General features: G+C 38.0%; 1 protein-coding gene across 1 annotated transcript; it reads left to right on the top strand.

The window, feature by feature from the left end:
- Positions 1–4,415: 4,415 nt before the first annotated feature.
- Positions 4,416–12,788, top strand: LOC124612991 (pyrimidodiazepine synthase-like). Its single transcript, XM_047141538.1, has 6 exons — positions 4,416–4,555; positions 4,637–4,742; positions 4,822–5,044; positions 5,876–6,011; positions 10,790–10,905; positions 10,994–12,788. The coding sequence occupies exons 1-6, from the start codon at positions 4,531–4,533 to the stop codon at positions 11,123–11,125; spliced, it is 738 nt and encodes a 245-aa protein (XP_046997494.1). The 5' UTR covers positions 4,416–4,530; the 3' UTR covers positions 11,126–12,788.
- The last annotated feature ends 6,485 nt before the right edge of the window (positions 12,789–19,273 follow it).

Here is a 19,273-nt window from a genome sequence, read left to right as displayed (position 1 = left end):
CATAAGCACTTGAAAGAACATATAATTATTTGCATTTTAATATCTATCAGCTGATTTTCATTATCCTTTGTGACCTACACAACTGCTGACATTGCCCTAACGTAAATTTTTTATACATTGCAAAACATGCTAGATCAATATTGTTTCTGGTTGGTATCCACATGACAATATCGTTAAACTGATCTACCCATTCACCAATTCCAACTACAGTCTGATTAAAATTAATTGATATTTGATGTCTGTCATTTGTTATTACAGTGTTTCCACGTTGGCTGCTAGCTGCCACTCGATTATAAGCGACATACGGTGGGTAACTTTACAAGTACTGTTAGGGACCCTGTACGCATTCGATATTTATTGACAACACTGGTTTATCGTACCTTCAACAATCTGAAGTGACCCTCACACTATCAATAAGCTTGTCGATATTGTCAGATGGAAACGCGATTTTACGAAGTTAATATGTCGAACAGGAAAGGAAAGTGTGTGACAGAACTATTTTAGCTATAGCTGGTAGACAACAAGCAACATCGAAAAACAGGAAATAGGTCCGAAAACGTCTGTAAAAATGAGCGATCTGTCTTTTGTTAATTTACTGAAACAAAAGACGTCATGAAATACTCTCGTACGAATTCTGTGTCTTACGACAGTTTATTAACGTTGATGAGACATAAAATAGAGAAGCAAAATTCATTAATAGAGAGGCAATCACAGTCTATGAGAGTTAGATGTAAACCACAACCTCCTAAAGTGCAATGTATCCGAGAAAACGGCAGTCAACAACTTGTGGCGGAACTATTCATTTCGTTCACGTCGATTAAAGCTAAACTTTGAAGCAAATTCAAGACAGGAAGCAGCACTAAAAAGAAACTGCAATTTTTCGTTTTATTGGTTATTTGAAACTATCCTTGCACTGGCTTCAGGAGCTGACGTGTTGCAGATTATAGACAACACAGGCATGGCGTGTAGAAATAAAGTATAGGTGTTTTAAAAGTACGGATACTTTTTTCTGTACATATCTCCGTCGACTACTAGCCGCAGGCAGCTTCGTTATCCGAAAGAGGATAGAAACCACTGATTTCAGAGGCACTGGAACTTACCAGAGTGGATGAACAACTGGAAGCAATAATAACCCCCATAACACTACCCTTGATGAGAACTTCGTTATTCCACACTTCATCAATTACTAGCTTCGTAAGCATCAAACAGCCATTCAGTCCATTTCGGTGACTTTTACCAGGTCCTGAATGGTCAGTTCATCAACTTCACTCACAGTAACCTTTCTACTTTAGCGAGCAACATATCCTTGCACCTGCGACGAAACAACTGCAATTTCGTTAAGTGCAGTGATAATTTCAAAATGGCTCTTAGCACTATGGGACTTAACATCTGCGGTCATCAGTCTTCTAGAACTTAGAACTACTTAAACCGAGCTAACCTAAGGACATCACACACATCCATGCCCGAGGCAGGATTCGAACCTGCGACTGTAGCGGTCGCGCGGTTCCAGACTGAAGCGCCTAGATCCGCTCGGTCACAGTGACCGGCGGCAATGATAAGTGCTAGCTCAAAAATGGTTCAAATGGCTCTGAGCACTATGGGACTAATCTTCTGAGGTCATCAGTCCCCTAGAACTTACAAGGGAACCTCCCCATCGCACCCCCCTCAGATTTAGTTATAAGTTGGCACAGTGGATAGGCCTTGAAAAGTTGAACACAGATCAATCGAGAAAACAGGAAGAAGTTGTGTTGAACCATGAAAAAATAAGCAAAATATACAAACTGAGTAGTCCATGCGAAAGATATGCAACATCAGGGATTGCGTGAGTTCAAGAGCGCTGTGGTCCCGTAGTTAGCGTGAGCAGCTGCGGAAAGAGAGGTCCTTGGTTCAAGTCTTCCCTCGAGTGAAGAGTTTACTTTCTTTATTTTCGCAAAGCTATGATCTGTCCGTTCGTTGATTGACGTCTCTGTTCACTGTAATAAGTTTAGTGTCTGTGTTTTGCGACCGCACCGCAAAACCGTGCGATTAGTAGACGAAAGGGCGTGCCGCTCCAATGGGAACCGAAAACATTTGATCGCAAGGTCATAGGTCAACCGATTCCTCCACAGGAAAACACGTCTGACATATTCTATACGACACTGGTGACGGCATGTGCGTCACATGACGGGAATATGTTGTCGACACACCAAACTTGTACACTTGGCGAATGGGTAAAAAGATTCTTCTACCTTGCCCGATTTATGTTTTCTTGTGGATGTGATAATCACTCCCAAAAAAGAGATGAAAACATAAGAGTTTGTCATATAAACTGCAACAAATGAGTGCAACAGTTTCACAGTTTTCCCTGTGCTCTGTCAGATAATAATTGTCTGAAAATAAAAAATTAAACTTTTCAGTCTACGGAAGACATGCACCAAGGACTTCTCGTTCCGCAGGTGCTCACGCTAACCACGGGCCCACGGCGTTGCTAAGCTCACTCTCTCCTTGATGTTGCCTATCTTGCACATGGACTACTCAGTCTGTGTATTTTGCTTACTTTTTTCGTAGTTCCACACAACTTCTTCCTGTTTTCTCGATTGATCTGTGTTCAGTTTTTCGAGGTCTATCCACTGTGCCAACTTATAACTAAATCTGAGGCGGGTGCGATGGGGAGGTTCCCTTGTTAGAACTACTTAAACCTAACTAACCTAAGGACATCACACACATCCATGCCCCAGGCAGGATTCGAACCTGCGACCGTAGCATCGCGCGGTTTCAGACTGTAGCGCCTAGAACCGCTCGGCCACCACGGCCGGCCTAAGTGCCAGTGTTATGATTTTATATCCGTGTTCATAAGCTATCTCGTCGACAACGTAGCTGTGTTGGGAACTGTGGCTTATGAAGCGATACGAGTTCTAATAATTCTACTTTTTTCTGGGTATCATCTCCAATAACTTTGACTCGTCGTAACTACGGAATAATGTCTTCCTTTCTAAAGAACGGTATTGGAGTCTTATCATTAAAAGAGAATGGTATGGAGCATTGTCAGGAATAATTGTTGATGTATTTCCTAAACTTGGTAACAATGTATTTTCGAATCAGTTTAAAAACTTTCATGATTCGTTTCCTCATTGAACTCTGACGTTTTCTTTGAGCTGAAAAGCAGTTGACACATGGGAGTAAAACTATGGCATAAACCAGCATGCAAAAGAATAAGTCTACCACCTTTGCCAGTGTGGAGTGCCATACCTTCTCCTTTATCGCCCCTCCAGCCTTTCGTAGCAGTATGTCATACTTTCACCCATGTTTCTATCCAAACAATGTCCTCGATATTAATGCCTTATGTTACACCCAAAAATGTGCATCGCCATGTGGCTATGTCTTCTCGTTCTGTCAACATTTTGCAGCCTGATATATTTTTGTATTTAAAACAGAGACTCTACAGAACGACGATTTGCTGCCTTCAGAAAGTTTGGCCTCGCGCACTGTGGTACGAAGCTTTTAATGTTATGATTATAACTGTGTACCGGCATAAGACACCGTATGGCTTGCCATACGTTTCTGAATACTTGTCCTCTTGCCCTGCATATGAAGACAAGAGTGCCCTGCTTCAGTTCTTTGTTTTCCAATCGATTCATTAACCTTAACCGCGGCGGTGGTTTGGAAACCGTTAAGAGCGGTCCCTTATTTTCCGCCTCCCTCTAAAGTATTCCTGCAGACGATTTCCTTTAAACACTATTCCTGGCCCGTTGGAATACGCACTTTTCACAAACAGCACTAATCGAACAATTGAAGTAAAATGGCCATTTGTTGCAGCAGTTTCACAAAGGCGAACAGTTCGAGCACGATGCTGAGCGCTGTGATTGGAAGAATGCAGCTTTAACGCGTGAAGTGTCAACTATCAAGTTATTTTAATCTACGGCGAGCCAAGCATGCAGTGTGGATGTATTATTAGCTTCTTCCCAGCACAGTTTTCGTTTACTTCTTCTGAAAAAGTCGGAGAAATATGATTTTTTTATTCATCACAGTTCAAGAACCATTTATATAAAATTAGATATTTGCAGCAGAATATCAACATTTAACGAACATTTTTCTATTCTTTTGCTTAGTGAAGTATTTTCAGTACCGGTTAACTTTAGTTGCTAAGGCGTAAAGCTCTGATTATCATCCTAAATATGACAGTTCAACGAATGGTGACTCAGCAATGTTTTTAGCTAAACAGCAAGAGCCGTACAATTTGTTATTCCTCTGCTGTGTATGTTCGGCAATGAGAAAATTATGAAATGCTGTAACTACAGGGTTTGGCAAAGTGGATAAAAAAATTACTGAATTTGTTTATGACAGGTATTTTGTGGACTAAGGAAGCCAATGGGCTTTATTTTCTGTTGTTAATATACACGAATATTTAAGCTTCGTTTATTATCTCTGGTCGCCGTTGCCAGGGTATACCTTTGCCGATGCAGTGTCATCCTTGATTGCTTGGTGTGAGGTAGTGTTGCCGGGTGTGGCGTTTCTTGTTTGAATTGTGTCTTAAGCCAATTTTATTCTAAAATGAGCCAAAAACATTTAAGCAGAGGTAAAATCAACGTAGTTTGCTATTTATTGTGTTGGAATTACTGTTTGTGCGTCCAAATACCAATAATTTTCTTTGTTTCAGGATCCAGACTGCCACCGTTTCCTAAAGGAAAATTGAGACTCTTTAGTATGAGATTTTGCCCGTATGCACAGAGAGTCCACTTGGTTTTAGATGCGAAAAGAATTCCGTATGTCTATTTTTCTAAAGCATGTACATTTTCTTAAATTCCTGTGTATAGCGAATTTCATTTTTTTTTTATTTTGCAGATACGACGTCGTTAATGTTGACTTGACGGAAAAGCCCGATTGGTTGTATGAGAAGAGCCCTTTTGGTAAAGTACCGGCAATTGAACTTGAAAGTGGCGACACACTTTATGAAAGCTTAATAATTTGTGATTTCCTTGATGAGAAATACCCTAGCAGATCTCTGTATTCAAGAGACCCACTCAAAAAGGCGAAGGACAAGATAATGATCGATCATTTCAATAAGGTTTGTTTCCCATATGAAAATCTACTCAGTTGAATGTGATATAAAAATATCTGTTATACCCTTCAAAATAGTTTTCATTATTCCAATTCTTATATACGCAAAATTCGAGAAAAATTTACAGGGAATGCTGTTTACTGGTAGGTACTTACTGGCAGTTAAAACGAGGGGGATAATTCTTTGGTAATATGTAATCGTTTATTAGTTCATCCTTGCAGTTGTGCGTGCCCCATAGTATATTTATTGCTCGTGCTCAATATGTTTCAATCGTGATACCTAATGTTGATCTTTCAGCCGAAAGCTGTGTAATATTTATGGGATACAGGTAAAGCTGTTCCTGTGTATTGTTGAGTATGTATAATACATTGACTACCTTCCTGCAGTGAATTCTTTAGAAAATCATCAGTTGATCTCGAACATGATTCAACTGAAACTACTTCATGGTATTTTTGTGAGGAGAATGCACCCAGTTGTATCATAACTTCGGAATTTTGTGACGTGTTTATCATTCAATTAAAAGTGTAATTGTAAGGAAACAGATTAGAAATGATGTTTGTGTTGATTGGTGCATTGAGAATTGTATGATCTTTTATAGTGATTCAATATATACAGAATAGAAAATATCAGTGTAATGATGTGGTGTGCCTGAACAAATTAAAAAGTGACTGCTAGTTATATCTTACTTACTGCAGGTGCTGTGAAATGTAATATGAGCTTCATGTAACAACATAAGAAGTAGTACTTGTTTTTATGATGTACTGTGTGAATGTGCAATGCATTATTTTGTGAATGTTCCATAAAACATTCATTACTAATTCATGTTCTTATTTGCAGGTCATTCAGTCAATGCTCAAAGTTTATTACCATACAGCTAATTCCAATCTCAATGAAGATCAGTTAGAAGAATTCTTTCAGGGGCTTGATTTATATGAACGGGAACTAGTTGAGAGAGGGAAACCATTTTTTGGAGGTTTGTGTTTGTATGTTATTTCTTAACTTCTGTTGTTGTTTGTATTACATTGAAATGTTGCTGTTAGGGCTGTGAATAACCAACGACTTTATTATCATGATTAGAGTGTTTTCAATATACTAAAGTTAAGTGAGCGATTCTTTCTCCTCTTGAAATCTTGCTTGTGTTGGTCTTATACGTAATGTAGCCCAGGGTCTAGACTAGGTTGGGAGGTGACATTTATTTTGAGACTTTGTGAAGGTAACAAATATAAATATGAAATAAATGTAGTGGTAACAGTTTGATGTCTGTCACCCCATGTTAACGTGTTTGTAATATAACTAAGTGGCAAGGCATATTCAGAAAATGTGTATTGCATAATAGCCAGATCTTGTATCCCCCTTTCTTGCTGCATTTTATTCCATATTTCTTAATGTTAGTCACTTTTTTAACTATGTAACTAGTGTCACATAATAAGAAACCTGAGCACAGAGTTGCTCCAGTCGAAATATAATCCACAATAGTGAATGGCCAGAGTGATTGTGGCTACACATATCTGCTTATTTCAAAGATCACATCATTAAGAGGCAATATACTAGATTACACTACCCAACACTTTAATAGATGATGATTGTTGATGATGTAGTTGGATGTGCTATGGAATAAAATAAGTGATCTGGTTAAATCTATCAACTTCCATTCAGGGATAGTGAGATCACAACCACCTAGATGTGTGTTTATGTAATTCACATAACAGGTGGTTAATTTGATGCCACAACTGAATTCCTTTCTCACTTTCTCATCACTCCATCTGAAATCTCTTTCCATAATTTAGTTCCAAAGAGTCAGATTTTCACCTTCCATCTTTGTGTATTCCCATACTTATGTTTGAATATAACCTTTAGTAAGCTGGGGTGCGCAGAATATTTTTATCCAGGTATATCTCAAGCTGAAACTATTGTTATCTTCCACTCCCTGTTGCCTATGAAATTGATTTATTGGAGTTCTGCCTAGTCCACCTCCTCCACTCCTGCCATGAAGGAAAACTGAGTACATTTCCTTTGTATCAAATCATACATGAGCTTTTAATGTCAACTGGCAACTCCATGGGTTTTCTTGAAATTTGTACTTTTGCAGTTCTGATTTCTCTACCACCAGGCAGCCAACCTACGGATTGGTAGAAATGGGTACTTGTCGGGATGCTTCAAGGCCAATAGTGTTTTCTACTTCTGACCATTGCCAATGTTTCAGATGTAACAAAACACTTAATGTGCAGCAAGATAGCAGCCATTACAGTAGGTAGTAAATTGCTTTTTTGTGTGTTTGGAATTGTTGGTCTACGGAGGTATTATGTTATGGAGTGAAGCAAGGAAGTTGACAGTGTCACTGGTCGTTACTTTTACGAACCCATACAGTATAGTTAGCAGAAAATCTGACTGCTGAAAATAAATAAAGGAGTTCAGTGCACATTTAAGTGTCCATCGCGCGCGCGCGCGCGCGCCCATACACACACACACACACACACACACACACACACACACACACACACACACACATTGTACCAGGTTTACATGAAACGTGCTGAGATCTTGTGTCATCCACACTTAGCCTTTGTGAGCAAGCAGGAAAATTTTGATTATTATGTATTTTTGAAGTACTCAAGCTTTGCAATGAACGTGACTACATCAAACAATGGCCTCTTCAGTACTTTTGTGGCAGTGTTTCCTTTTAATTCGTATAATGGATGTTTCAAACTTGACTTATATTATTTCGTGCAGGGACAATTGATTATGATTAATTGTTGAAAAATGTCCAATAAATAGCATAAAACAAGAAATTACTGGACATGTTCAAATAAATAAATATATATTATTATCTTCGATGCAGCCCCTTCAAACTACGTTTGTGTGATCTTGCTTCACACTTTGAGGTCAGTAGCATCCAACCTTTACCGTTCTGGGCAATTTTCGGAGATGTTCTTGGTTCACTGATTTAATTCCAGTATGCAGTAGAAAACAAAACATATGTTTTGTTGAGCAAAGGCTTTGTTGCTGGTTAAGAAAGATGCAGTTCTATGTTGTGATAGAGTGAAAAGGAGGGAGTTCTTCATGTGTTTGTGGAAACGGTAAATGGGTTGCAACAACCACCTTCATACAGGTTCTCCTTGTGCAGGCAAGGAATGCAAATGTATAAGAAGCACAAAATAATGAGGAGAATTGGAGTAATAATGATTGTCAATCCAAAGATTTTCTTCGTCACTTGCCACTTTTTCACTCTGGAAATTTTTGTTGACGTGAAAAATTGAGTTGCGCCATTTTTCGGAATCCATGTTAAACTGTAGATCTCCGTATAACTGGCTGGGTAAATCAGTTCATAGATCAGAGAAAGGCAATGGCATACTACCTCTCAAAAGGACCATGCTTAGTAAAGTACTGTGGTGTTCTAAACAATCTTCAGACTGATGACAGCTTTACTGTAGCTAATACTCATTTTAACCCAATTGCACTTTAATTCTATTAAGTGAATGGAATGAGATTCAGATCCCTATTGGCTCATGCAAATTTTGGTTTTCCATTGGCATATACCACAATAACCTGTTTGTAAATGGTCACACCTGATTTCCTTCCCCATTCTTATCCAACTCAAATTTCTTCTGTCTGCAAAGATCTCATTGAAATTTCATATTTCTCTCTTTGCCTTCAGTGTCCTTACCCTGATGGCAATTCCTGCAGTTGCGAGCAACAGTTCTGTCCCAACAAGAATATTCTTACATTGATTTTTATTATGCCGTTTTGCTACATTTCTGCGTTTCTCCTGTCTCTGCAAAACATTTTTTCTAGGCAGTTCAGTGTGTGCAATTTGAGAGTACTTCAAGCTCCAAGGAGAAGCAAATCACTTGGTTTACTGAAAACGGTCAGAATGCCATGTATTGTTTAGAGTTACTTGGGAGCATTTGGTTTAGTGTGGTTTTCTGCCCATTAATTGAAACAGTAAAAGTGAGTCAAGTTCTCCATTGCAGCTCTGTAGCCCTCTTCGTGTTGGGAAGGTGGATTTTTATGGAGGCCATTTAGCTCACAAATTTCCACTGTTCGTTCACATCTGTAATAACTTTGTGTTTTTCATGTGGATGTAGCATTATGAGAGGTAAAAATTGGAGTTTTTTGGGTGATGCAATACTAAACTCCCAATGCTATGACATCTGAACCAGCAGTGAGCCATCTGGGCAATCCTGACTGATTTGACGGCATTACTGATAATCAGCAAGCAACAAGCAGTCCTGATATATTTGTGACAATTTATTCTTTAAAAGTACTTCAGTCTCTGTGAGAATGACTGACAAATCTAATATGTATTAGGGTAAGAGAAAAGAATTTGTGTGTTACATAGTTCAGACTTTTGTAAGATATAACTTTCTTCAGACGAATCATTAGGTTGTAATTGACTTTTTCATTTTTTTTTTTTTTTTTTTTTTTTTTTTTTTTTTTTTTTTTTTTTTCACTTTATCATATTCTGGTGAGCAGCTTTAAAATTTTGCATTATAATGTGTTATACTGAGATGGGTACATTAAGATACGGGACATGTACTCTGGAAAAGTGGGTTTCAAATCCCTGTCCCATCTTTCAGATGTAGATTTCATGATTTTCCTAAACACTTTGAAGATGAATACTGAAATATGTCATTTGAGAAACGTATGTTTAAATTTTTTTTTTCCCCCATCCTGTGCTCAATCGGAACAACTTAAGGTTGTGGTACTCCTTTAGGTATTGATCTGAAATCATCAGGGTGCAGGACACCCCTGTTTTCAGCTTTTCTAATATGGTGGCCATGATCTCATGCATTATACTTACAAGCTGACATAAATCACACAAATAATATTTAAATGCAGCAATAACATGAAACTAATGGGACAATATGGGAATTAGGGGTTTTTGGGTGATGAAGACAAACCAAATACACAACCACATTTATAATGAGAAGATAAACCAGAAAAAATACACAAAAATGAAAAAGGAGAAATCCTCGACATTCAACGAAACCTCAGAAAAGGTCCCTGAAAAACTGGAATTTTAACTTTCTGTTGGCTAGCTGAAGTGAAGTCTGCAATACGAAAACACTAACTCACTCATATATCTAATATCAAGAACTAAATGTCACCAATGTAGGTCAAACTAAGTCAACAATACCAGCCAATCAAAATCTAAGATTATTACCTACATGTAACAGCACAACCCCAAAATTCGTAAAATGCTGTAATAATACCAATTTCAAAAGACTGACAATTATGCACACCAACATGCATACCCTACATACTACATATACTGATCCCTGGTCTGAGATGCAGCAGTTTTGTTCAGCTTCACACCTTCTCCATACACTTGATAATTCACATACTCAGATAGCTGTAGCAATTTGACACTGGTCAACATGTCATCTCCCATGTGGCACGCACAACCTATTCATGGACTTTGTCGTATCCGTAGCTAATAAAAAAATTAAACATAAAATTAAATCTCTGGCCCTTAACACAGAACTAATAATTCCAAACTTGAAAACAAATGTACAACTGCCCACATCAAAATAAGTCACTAACAAGTGTCAATGTGAGAGAGCACCATTGCACACTTCGACAAGTATTCTGATAACCAATCCATTTCAACTACATCCTCCCAACATGATGTCGCACAAGACAATGGAGATGTATGATACTGCAAACTTTGTTTAACCATAGTCTTGACAGGACCCCATGTATTCCTTATATTGTGTATTTCCTATTTTCTAATGTTTCTCTCTATCTAAGGTGACAGACCTGGAATGCTCGATTACATGATATGGCCTTGGTGTGAACGGTCAGATATGATGAAGGTTTTGGGTGGTGACCAATTTCTTCTACCCAGGGACAGGTTTAAGAGACTGGTGAGTAGCTTCATTATTTGAAATAGCTTCCCTATTTTGTATTGCTAAAAGCTTTTATAACAATTCTGTTTCTACAAAATAATTCCAGATGGAATGGAGGAACCAGATGAAAGAAGATGACGCTGTGAAGGAAAGTTACTTGGAACCGCAAGTACATGCAAAATACTTTCAGAGCCGTAAAGCTGGATATCCTGATTATGATATGCTTGTTAGCAATTGATGGAATATCGTATCAAATACAACGGGAAGAAGATGTACTTGAAACACTAGAAATTTCTTTGGAATGTGTGCCTTCAGAGTGTTTGTAACTGATTGATATTAAGTTTTATTTTTATTTTCTTCATTATAGTACAAATGCATATTAAGCTCTTCCCACACTTTGGTGCAGGATAATTTAATAATTTTTTTTGTTGTGATTAATTTGTTAGGAAGTCCAATTAATTTTCATGGTTTGTAAGAAACAATTTTGTTCAGAAATCTGTTATATCTGATGGAGGTGTATGTATGGTGCAATGAATGTTTTGTGCGAAATATGGAGTTTAATATGATTTACTTTATTTTGTGGGCTTTCTGAAAGTCCATTATAGGAAGCAATCTCACACTTATGTTCATGGTGCTTGAATGTATATGGGTGCATTATGAAGTGTACAACGAGTCAATGATTGTATTATTTAGAATGATCAGATTATTTATCATGTTGGCTATTGTGCCTAAAACTTGTATCTGCTTTAAAGTTCAATGCATTTAAAAAGACTGTAAGAATTATTCTAGAACCTCATTCCAAGCATATGTAAAATGACTGCGTTATCTTATTATTTTTGCGTTTAAATTAATAAAATTTTTCATTCGAGAGGAAATAGATATAAATGTTCATTTGTTAAAGAGAACTAGGTTATTGATGTTTATGTGATTGGTATTGATTTAAAAATCTTTTGCTTTGTAAGAAGAGCATTTAACAGTAGTCCATCAAGGGAATCCAAAAAAAGTGGATCCATAACACATAAGGAATGGTTCTACTTTTTGGTGATATTTTTGTAACTAAAGATCATTTATGCTATATGTGGTGACATGTGCATTGCATGTTGTGATGTTTTTAGGTGAACTTTCTGTTTAAAAAACTTTTCTACATGTCTGCAGACTGTACTGGTATATAGTATTAAATTCTGGCTTCACTGGTTTGCTCTTTCTATATACAGGGAGTTTAAGTGGCAACTTCTGTTATGCTGCATTTCATCTGGATCAACATTATTTATATTTAACAGTAAAACTGTTGTTGTGATTGCTTGTGTTGCACAAAAAATTACTCTGTGTTCATTGTAGTAATATAACATTCACCATTGTAGAAACTTTTTTGTGTTTGAGGTGAAAGGAAGACCATAATAGTGTTCACATATTTACTTACAATTGATCTAACTGATTAAACTACACCTTATTTTAGTATGTAATATGTTTCTATCATGGCATTATAACCTTGTTTGTGCCCACTAATTGTTTAGTCTGCTTAATTAGAGCTTTTGTCAATTTGGCTAACTATCAATAGTAACACAATTCTTACTGTAAGTGTTCACAGGTGTGCTGCTTTAACACTGGTGCTTAGATTGTGATGTAGTATTCTTGTATCCACTGCATTATGTGCTTGCTGTGATAGTAATTTCACAAGAAGTGTATGTGCCTGGAAACTATATGGTGCTTTGAACTTTTTTTCTTATTAATAAATTTCTTTGTTAAACAGTTGTAATGTTCTATGCAAATTTTCTCTTACTGAGATTCTGCACACTGCTGTTGCAACTGCATCTGAGGAACACCAAAATACTTCCTGTGATGTAATGTATTTACAGACTAATATTTAATTAAAGGTTTTTGTAATTATTAAAAAACGAAAATTGTGTTTTTTTTTCTATGTCTACTGTGAACCCAAGTTTAAAATTCAGTTATTGTTTTACCTTTCACTTTGTAACGTACAGTATTCTTACAATACTCTTCTCCCTTAAATGTTTTGTTTACAAAATGAATTCTGTAAATTGTGACACGAGTTCCGTACGTCTTCATCTTTCATATTTAGTCAAATATTGGTGTCCATCTGCCATTGAAACTAAAAGGTATAATTAAAAACAGGCTCAGCATTTCCTACAACAGAGGAACATTTTTAGCTGTAGTCTAACCATATTATATATTTTGATTTACAGTTGATAAACCACTTTTATAAGGCAGAAAAGTGACTCACAAGATTGTAAGGTGAGAAGGTAATGTAACAGATAAAATCCAGATACTGCGATTATCTTGATTTTGGGGAAAAAAATATCTTTGGTCTCCACTTGGACTCTAGTTCAACTTGGACTCGAGTTGATGGAGTGTTTTTCCTCAGTGCCATTCAACAGACATATTTACCTAATCCTCACAGAATATTAGTGTATTTATGTGACTGGAGTGAAGACTTCTCTAGCAGACCAAGCTTAGTGTGTTTGCAATGGGGACACAACAGAAGTAGGAGGGGTGTCTCAACAGGGTGGTGAGGACTAACACATGGAATAAAAAACTGACACACAAAGTGATATGATGAATGAAACTTAAAGCATGTAAATGTGGGGGAAATGTTGGATTATGTTACTGCTGATTTACTGTTATGAACATGCTGTAGGAGTGGTATGTGTAACATAAAGACTTAACATAAAATTTAGGTAGGTACATCCAATGACGACAAAAAAATTTGATGTTTTCTGCCACATACATCTTGCATAAAGTTCACTAATTTTTTGATAATTTAATTTACATGGGTGGAGTTTCCCAGCATAATCTGCAATGAGAAGAGAGAGGGTGAATTGATATTGGCATACTATGTTATGCACCATACACAAGATCAAGTTGTACAGATGTTGGTTAATTGGAAATTTAGGTGGACTGGGCATCGTCATGTCCATTTGTAAGCAAGCTGGCATGTTTCATTCGGCAGCCATTTTTCCTCATCCAGTTACTGTATGTTACTTTATTTCACTTTGAATTGCCTTTTATTGTATTCAACACATTTGATTTGCCTTCTAGATATTCGGTAAGTACAAGGCTTGCAACAGAAGGCAGTGAATGGACGACTCGCAAAATTCCTGGGGCTGTGTTGTGAACCATTTCCGAACGTACTATTTCATGTCCTTACCCAAGATAAATGGTTTGCCTCTCAGGGCAGTCTTTAGGTCACCAAAAATGACATACTCATAGGGAGACAAACCCAGATTGCATGGAGGGTGACTACGGACATCCCATTTCAACATCTACATCATATTACACAAACCGCCTAGCAGTATGTGGTGGAGGGTACTTCTGGTACCACTAACTGATCCGTCTTACCCTGTTCCACTCCCAAATGGTGCATGGGAAGAACGATTGTTGGTAAGCCTCTTTGAATTTTCTCATCATTTCATGAGATGTATGTAGGAGGAACTAATGTGTCTGTATCTTCCCAGAAAATACTTTCAATAGTAAACCTCTCCGTGATGTGCAATGCCTACTCAAGAATCAGTTGAACAAGTGCCTTGTAAACTACTTCCTTCGTTTGCAGGAGTTCCTTCACTCTGTTGCTGTATGGGGCTTTCCAGTTTCTTGGAGCAGAATGACCTTCAGTGAGCTGGTCTGCTCATGTAGATTTGATCATATGGTGGTCAAGGTTTGTATCACTGTGCATTCACCATGCTGTAGAAAGTTTCTTTCAAAGATGGAGGTGGCCATAACATTTCCCAAACTTGTGTGGACAACCCTAAATTTTGATGGTGGTAGCCCTGCATACTTCCACTAAAGACTTTGTTGTTATGACTCCGTTTTGAAGTAATGGCATCATGTTTCGTCTCCAGTGACCACTCGTGACAGGAACTCATTTCCTTCCCTCAAATAATGCTGCAGACATTTAAGAGATAGTCTCATTCAGTGTTCTTCCTGCACTCTTGGAAGACTGTGAGGCATCCACTGGGCACAAACTCTGCAAAATTTCAGTATGTCCTTAATGATTGCATGAACACTTCTGGCCTCTGCAGCATTATCTGCTCCTGTAACTTACTGATCATGAATAACGAGGACATCCACCTGCTGGACAATTTCAGTCAACGTCATCCATCCTTCCCTGAATTACTTTTGCCATACCTTGATCCTTGCAATGGACATGCAGTGCTTACCATTGACTTGGTAAATTTCCATTCCCCACAGGCCTTCCACTGTCAGGAAAAACACTATACCCTTTACTCTGTTGAAGACTTTATTTCACTATTCAAAGCATGATTAACTGCATAGGATGGTCAACACGTGCACATGCTCACTCTGACATCACGAGGATTTGTGCCTGTCACTCTCGAGCAGTGAATTTAGGACCACAGGACTCTAATAGGGACTGCATTTTCCTCTGCAGGCAATGACATTACAATCCATTCAGCAGTTTGTTTTACAGCCTCTGGCTCATTTCTTTTTGAATGCACTGTATACTTCAAAAGTTTTCACTATACTGGGAGTTTCAAAATTAATATCAGGGTTTTAAGGTTTTTAAATAAAACATCAAATGAAAAAACAACTCAAACAATTTTTCTCAGAAGTGGTCAATTTGAGCACAATTCATCACACAATACACACCAAGCTGATACACAGTTTCTTCCCAAACCTTGACCAGTGTGTCTGGAACAATTGTTGCAATAACTGCTTCAATCTTGTTTCTTAAATTGTGTAGATCAGCAGGTAGCAGAGGCACATACACATAGTTCTATATGAACCTCCAAAGGTAAAACTTGCATGGTGTGAAATCGGATGAACATGGTGGCCATGCAGAATAAGCTCTGTATTTGGTCCCTTGCAGCTAATCTAGTGGCCAGGTACATCATCATTTAACCAATAGTGTACTGAGCTGTGTCAGTGAAGTGGTGCACCATTCCACTGCCAAATAAAGTTAAGTGTTTCAGCTTGTTCCAATTGAGAAAAAAACTGTACTTCTAGTGTATCAAAATAAACAAGGGTTATAGTTGCTCCTCAGAAAACAAAAGGCCCTTAAACTTTATGCTGGGACATAACACAAAAACTTTGAATTTACAGACATCTCGTTGCAACTGTACCATCTCATGGGGATTTGCTGACCCCCAGATGTGCACATTACGTGTGCTCACATTTCCACTTACATGGTGTCAATTTGTCACGGAAGATGACACAATCCAGAAAATTTTAATTGTCATGCAGCGCCATTTTGTTTGGAAAGTTGACATGTAAACTGTCTGTAACCTTTAGAGCTTGTAACAATTGCAGATGAAGTTATGAGTTGATGTTTCATTTGACATATCATCTATAACTGTAAATTGAATGTAAAAATGCTACAAAGACTTAAAACCCCAAAACTTACTTTGAAACACCTTGTATTTCCTCAAGCAAATGGCCTTGCCATAGTGGCAACACCTGTTCCCATCAGATCACCGAAGTTAAGCGCTGTCAGGCTGGGCTAGCTCTTGGATGGGTGACCATCGGGTCTGCCGGGTACTGCTCGCAGGTGGGGTGCACTCAGCCCTTATGGGGCAAACTGGGGAACTACTTGACTGAGGAGTAGCAGCTTTGGTTTTGTAAACTGAGTGGTGTGCTGACCACATGCCCCTCCATATGTGCATCCAGTGGACTGAGGATGACATGGCGGCTGGTCGGTACTGTTGGGCCTCATGGCATGTTCAGGTGGAAACTTTTTTGTATTTCCTCGCTGTAAGAACCATTGTTTATCATTATTCATGTATTTATTTGTTGGTAGCTAACATATGTTGAAACAGAAAATTTTACATTTCAAGTTCCACATCATATTTAATAATTTACCATGTTGTTGTTGTTGTTGTGGTCTTCAGTCCTGAGACTGGTTTGATGCAGCTCTCCATACTACTATATCCTGTGCAAGCTTCTTCATCTCCCAGTACCTACTGCGGCCTACGTCCTTCTGAATCTGCTTAGTGTATTCATCTCTTGGTCTCCCTCTACGATTTTTACCCTCCACACTGCCCTCCAATATTAAATCGGTGATCCCTTGATGTCTCAGAACATGTCCTACCAACCGATCCCTTCTTCTAGTCAAGTTGTGCCACAAGCTCCTCTTCTCTCCAATTCTATTCAGTACCTCCTCATTAGATATGTGATCTACCCATCTAATCTTCAGCATTCTTCTGTAGCACCACATTTCGAAAGTTTCTATTCTCTTCTTGTCTAAACTATTTATCGTCCACGTTTCACTTCCATACATGGCTACACTCCATACAAATACTTTCAGAAACGACTTCCTGACACTTAAATCTACACTCGATGTTAACAAATTTTTCTTCTTCAGAAACGCTTTCCTTGCCATTGCCAGTCTACATTTTATATCCTCTCTACTTCGACCAACATCAGTTATTTTGCTCCCCAAATAGCAAAACTCCTTTACTACTTTAAGTGTCTCATTTCCTAATCAAATTCCCTCAGCATCACCCGACTTAATTAGACTACATTCCATTATCCTAGTTTTGCTTTTGTTGATGTTCATCTTATACCCTCCTTTCATGACACTGTCCATTCCGTTCAACTGCTCTTCCAAGTCCTTTGCTGTCTCTGACAGAATTACAATGTCATCGGCGAACCTTAAAGTTTTTATTTCTTCTCCGTGGATTTTAATTCCTACTCCTAACTTTTCTTTTGTTTCCTTTATTGCTTGCTCAATATACAGATTGAATAACATCAGGGAGAGGCTACAGCCCTGTCTCACTCCCTTCCCAACCACTGCTTTCCTTCCATACCCCTCGACTCTTATAACTGCCATCTGCTTTCTGTACAAATTGTAAATAGCCTTTCGCTCCCTGTATTTTACCCCTGCCACCTTCAGAATTTGAAAGAGAGTATTCCAATCAACATTGTCAAAAGCTTTCTCTAAGTCTACAAATGCTAGAAACGTAGGTTTGCCTTTCCTTAATCTTTCTTCAAGTCGTAGGGTCAGTATTGCCTCACGTGTTCCAACATTTCTACGGAATCCAAACTGATCTTCCTCGAGGTCGGCTTCTATCAGTTTTTCCATTCGTCTGTAAAGAATTCACGTTAGTATTTTGCAGCTGTGACTTATTAAACTGATAGTTCGGTAATTTTCACATCTGTCAACACCTGCTTTCTTTGGAATTGGAATTATTATATTCTTCTTGAAGTCTGAGGGTATTTCGCCTGTCTCATACACCTTGCTCACCGGATGGTAGAGTTTTGTCAGGACTGGCTCTCCAAGGGCTGTCAGTAGTTCTAATGGAATGTTGTCTACTCTGGGGGCCTTGTTTCGACTCAGGTCTTTCAGTGCTCTGTCAAACTCTTCACGCAGTATTGTATCTCCCATTTCATCTTCATCTACATCCTCTTCCATTTCCATAATATTGTCCTCAAGTACATCGCCCTTGTATAGACCCTCTATATACTCCTTCCACCTTTCTGCTTTCCCTTCTTTGCTTAGAACTGGGTTTCCATCTGAGCTCTTGATATTCATACAAGTGGTTCTCTTTTCTCCAAAGGTCTCTTTAATTTTCCTGTAGGCAGTATCTATCTTACCCCCAGCGAGATAAGCCTCTACATCCGTACATTTGTCCTCTAGCCATCCCTGCTTAGCCATTTTGCAATTCCTGTTGATCTCATTTTTGAGACGTTTGTGTTCCTTTTTTCCTGCTTCATTTACTGCATTTTTATATTTTCTCCTTTCATCAATTAAATTCAATATATCTTCTGTTACCCAGGGATTTCTACTAGTCCTCGTCTTTTTACCTACTTGTTCCTCTGCTGCCTTCACTACTTGATCCCTCAAAGCTACCCATTCTTCTTCTACTGTATTTCTTTTCCCCATTCCTGTCAACTGTTCCCTCATGCTGTCCCTGAAACTCTGTACAACCTCTGGTTTAGTCAGTTTATCCAGGTCCCATCTCCTTAAATTCCCACCCTTTTTTTTACCATCTTATTGCTAAAAACTTGCTATATAACTGTGAAGCTCATGTGGTTCACTTGGAATTGGTGAGTAATCCTATACCCCTCAGTAAGTAATATAAATCTGAAGTTTTTGAATACAATTTAATGGTTAGAAGAATATACAATATAGAATTTATATTTCTTGCTTAGCTTAATTTTTACAGCAAGTGATAGATTTGAACAATTCTTGGAGATGGAGAGATTTACAGTGTACATTCAAATTCCTTAACACTATAAGTGTACGTATCAACTAACAATTTATGAAGTTGTTTCTCAAAAATATTATTAGGTAAATCTCTCATTAATGGTGATAGCATGTTACATGGCTTCATTCCTGTGTGTTTAAAACTATGCTGTATCTTATGTAGTCTTGTAAATTCTGTTTCTAGTCTCATGGGAATGGGTAGCTGTT

The sequence above is a fragment of the Schistocerca americana genome, chromosome 1, assembly GCF_021461395.2.
Source record: "Schistocerca americana isolate TAMUIC-IGC-003095 chromosome 1, iqSchAmer2.1, whole genome shotgun sequence".
Lineage (NCBI taxonomy): Eukaryota > Metazoa > Arthropoda > Insecta > Orthoptera > Acrididae > Schistocerca > Schistocerca americana.
Note: the sequence above shows the minus strand (reverse complement) of the source record. Positions and strands in the feature narration are given on the sequence as shown.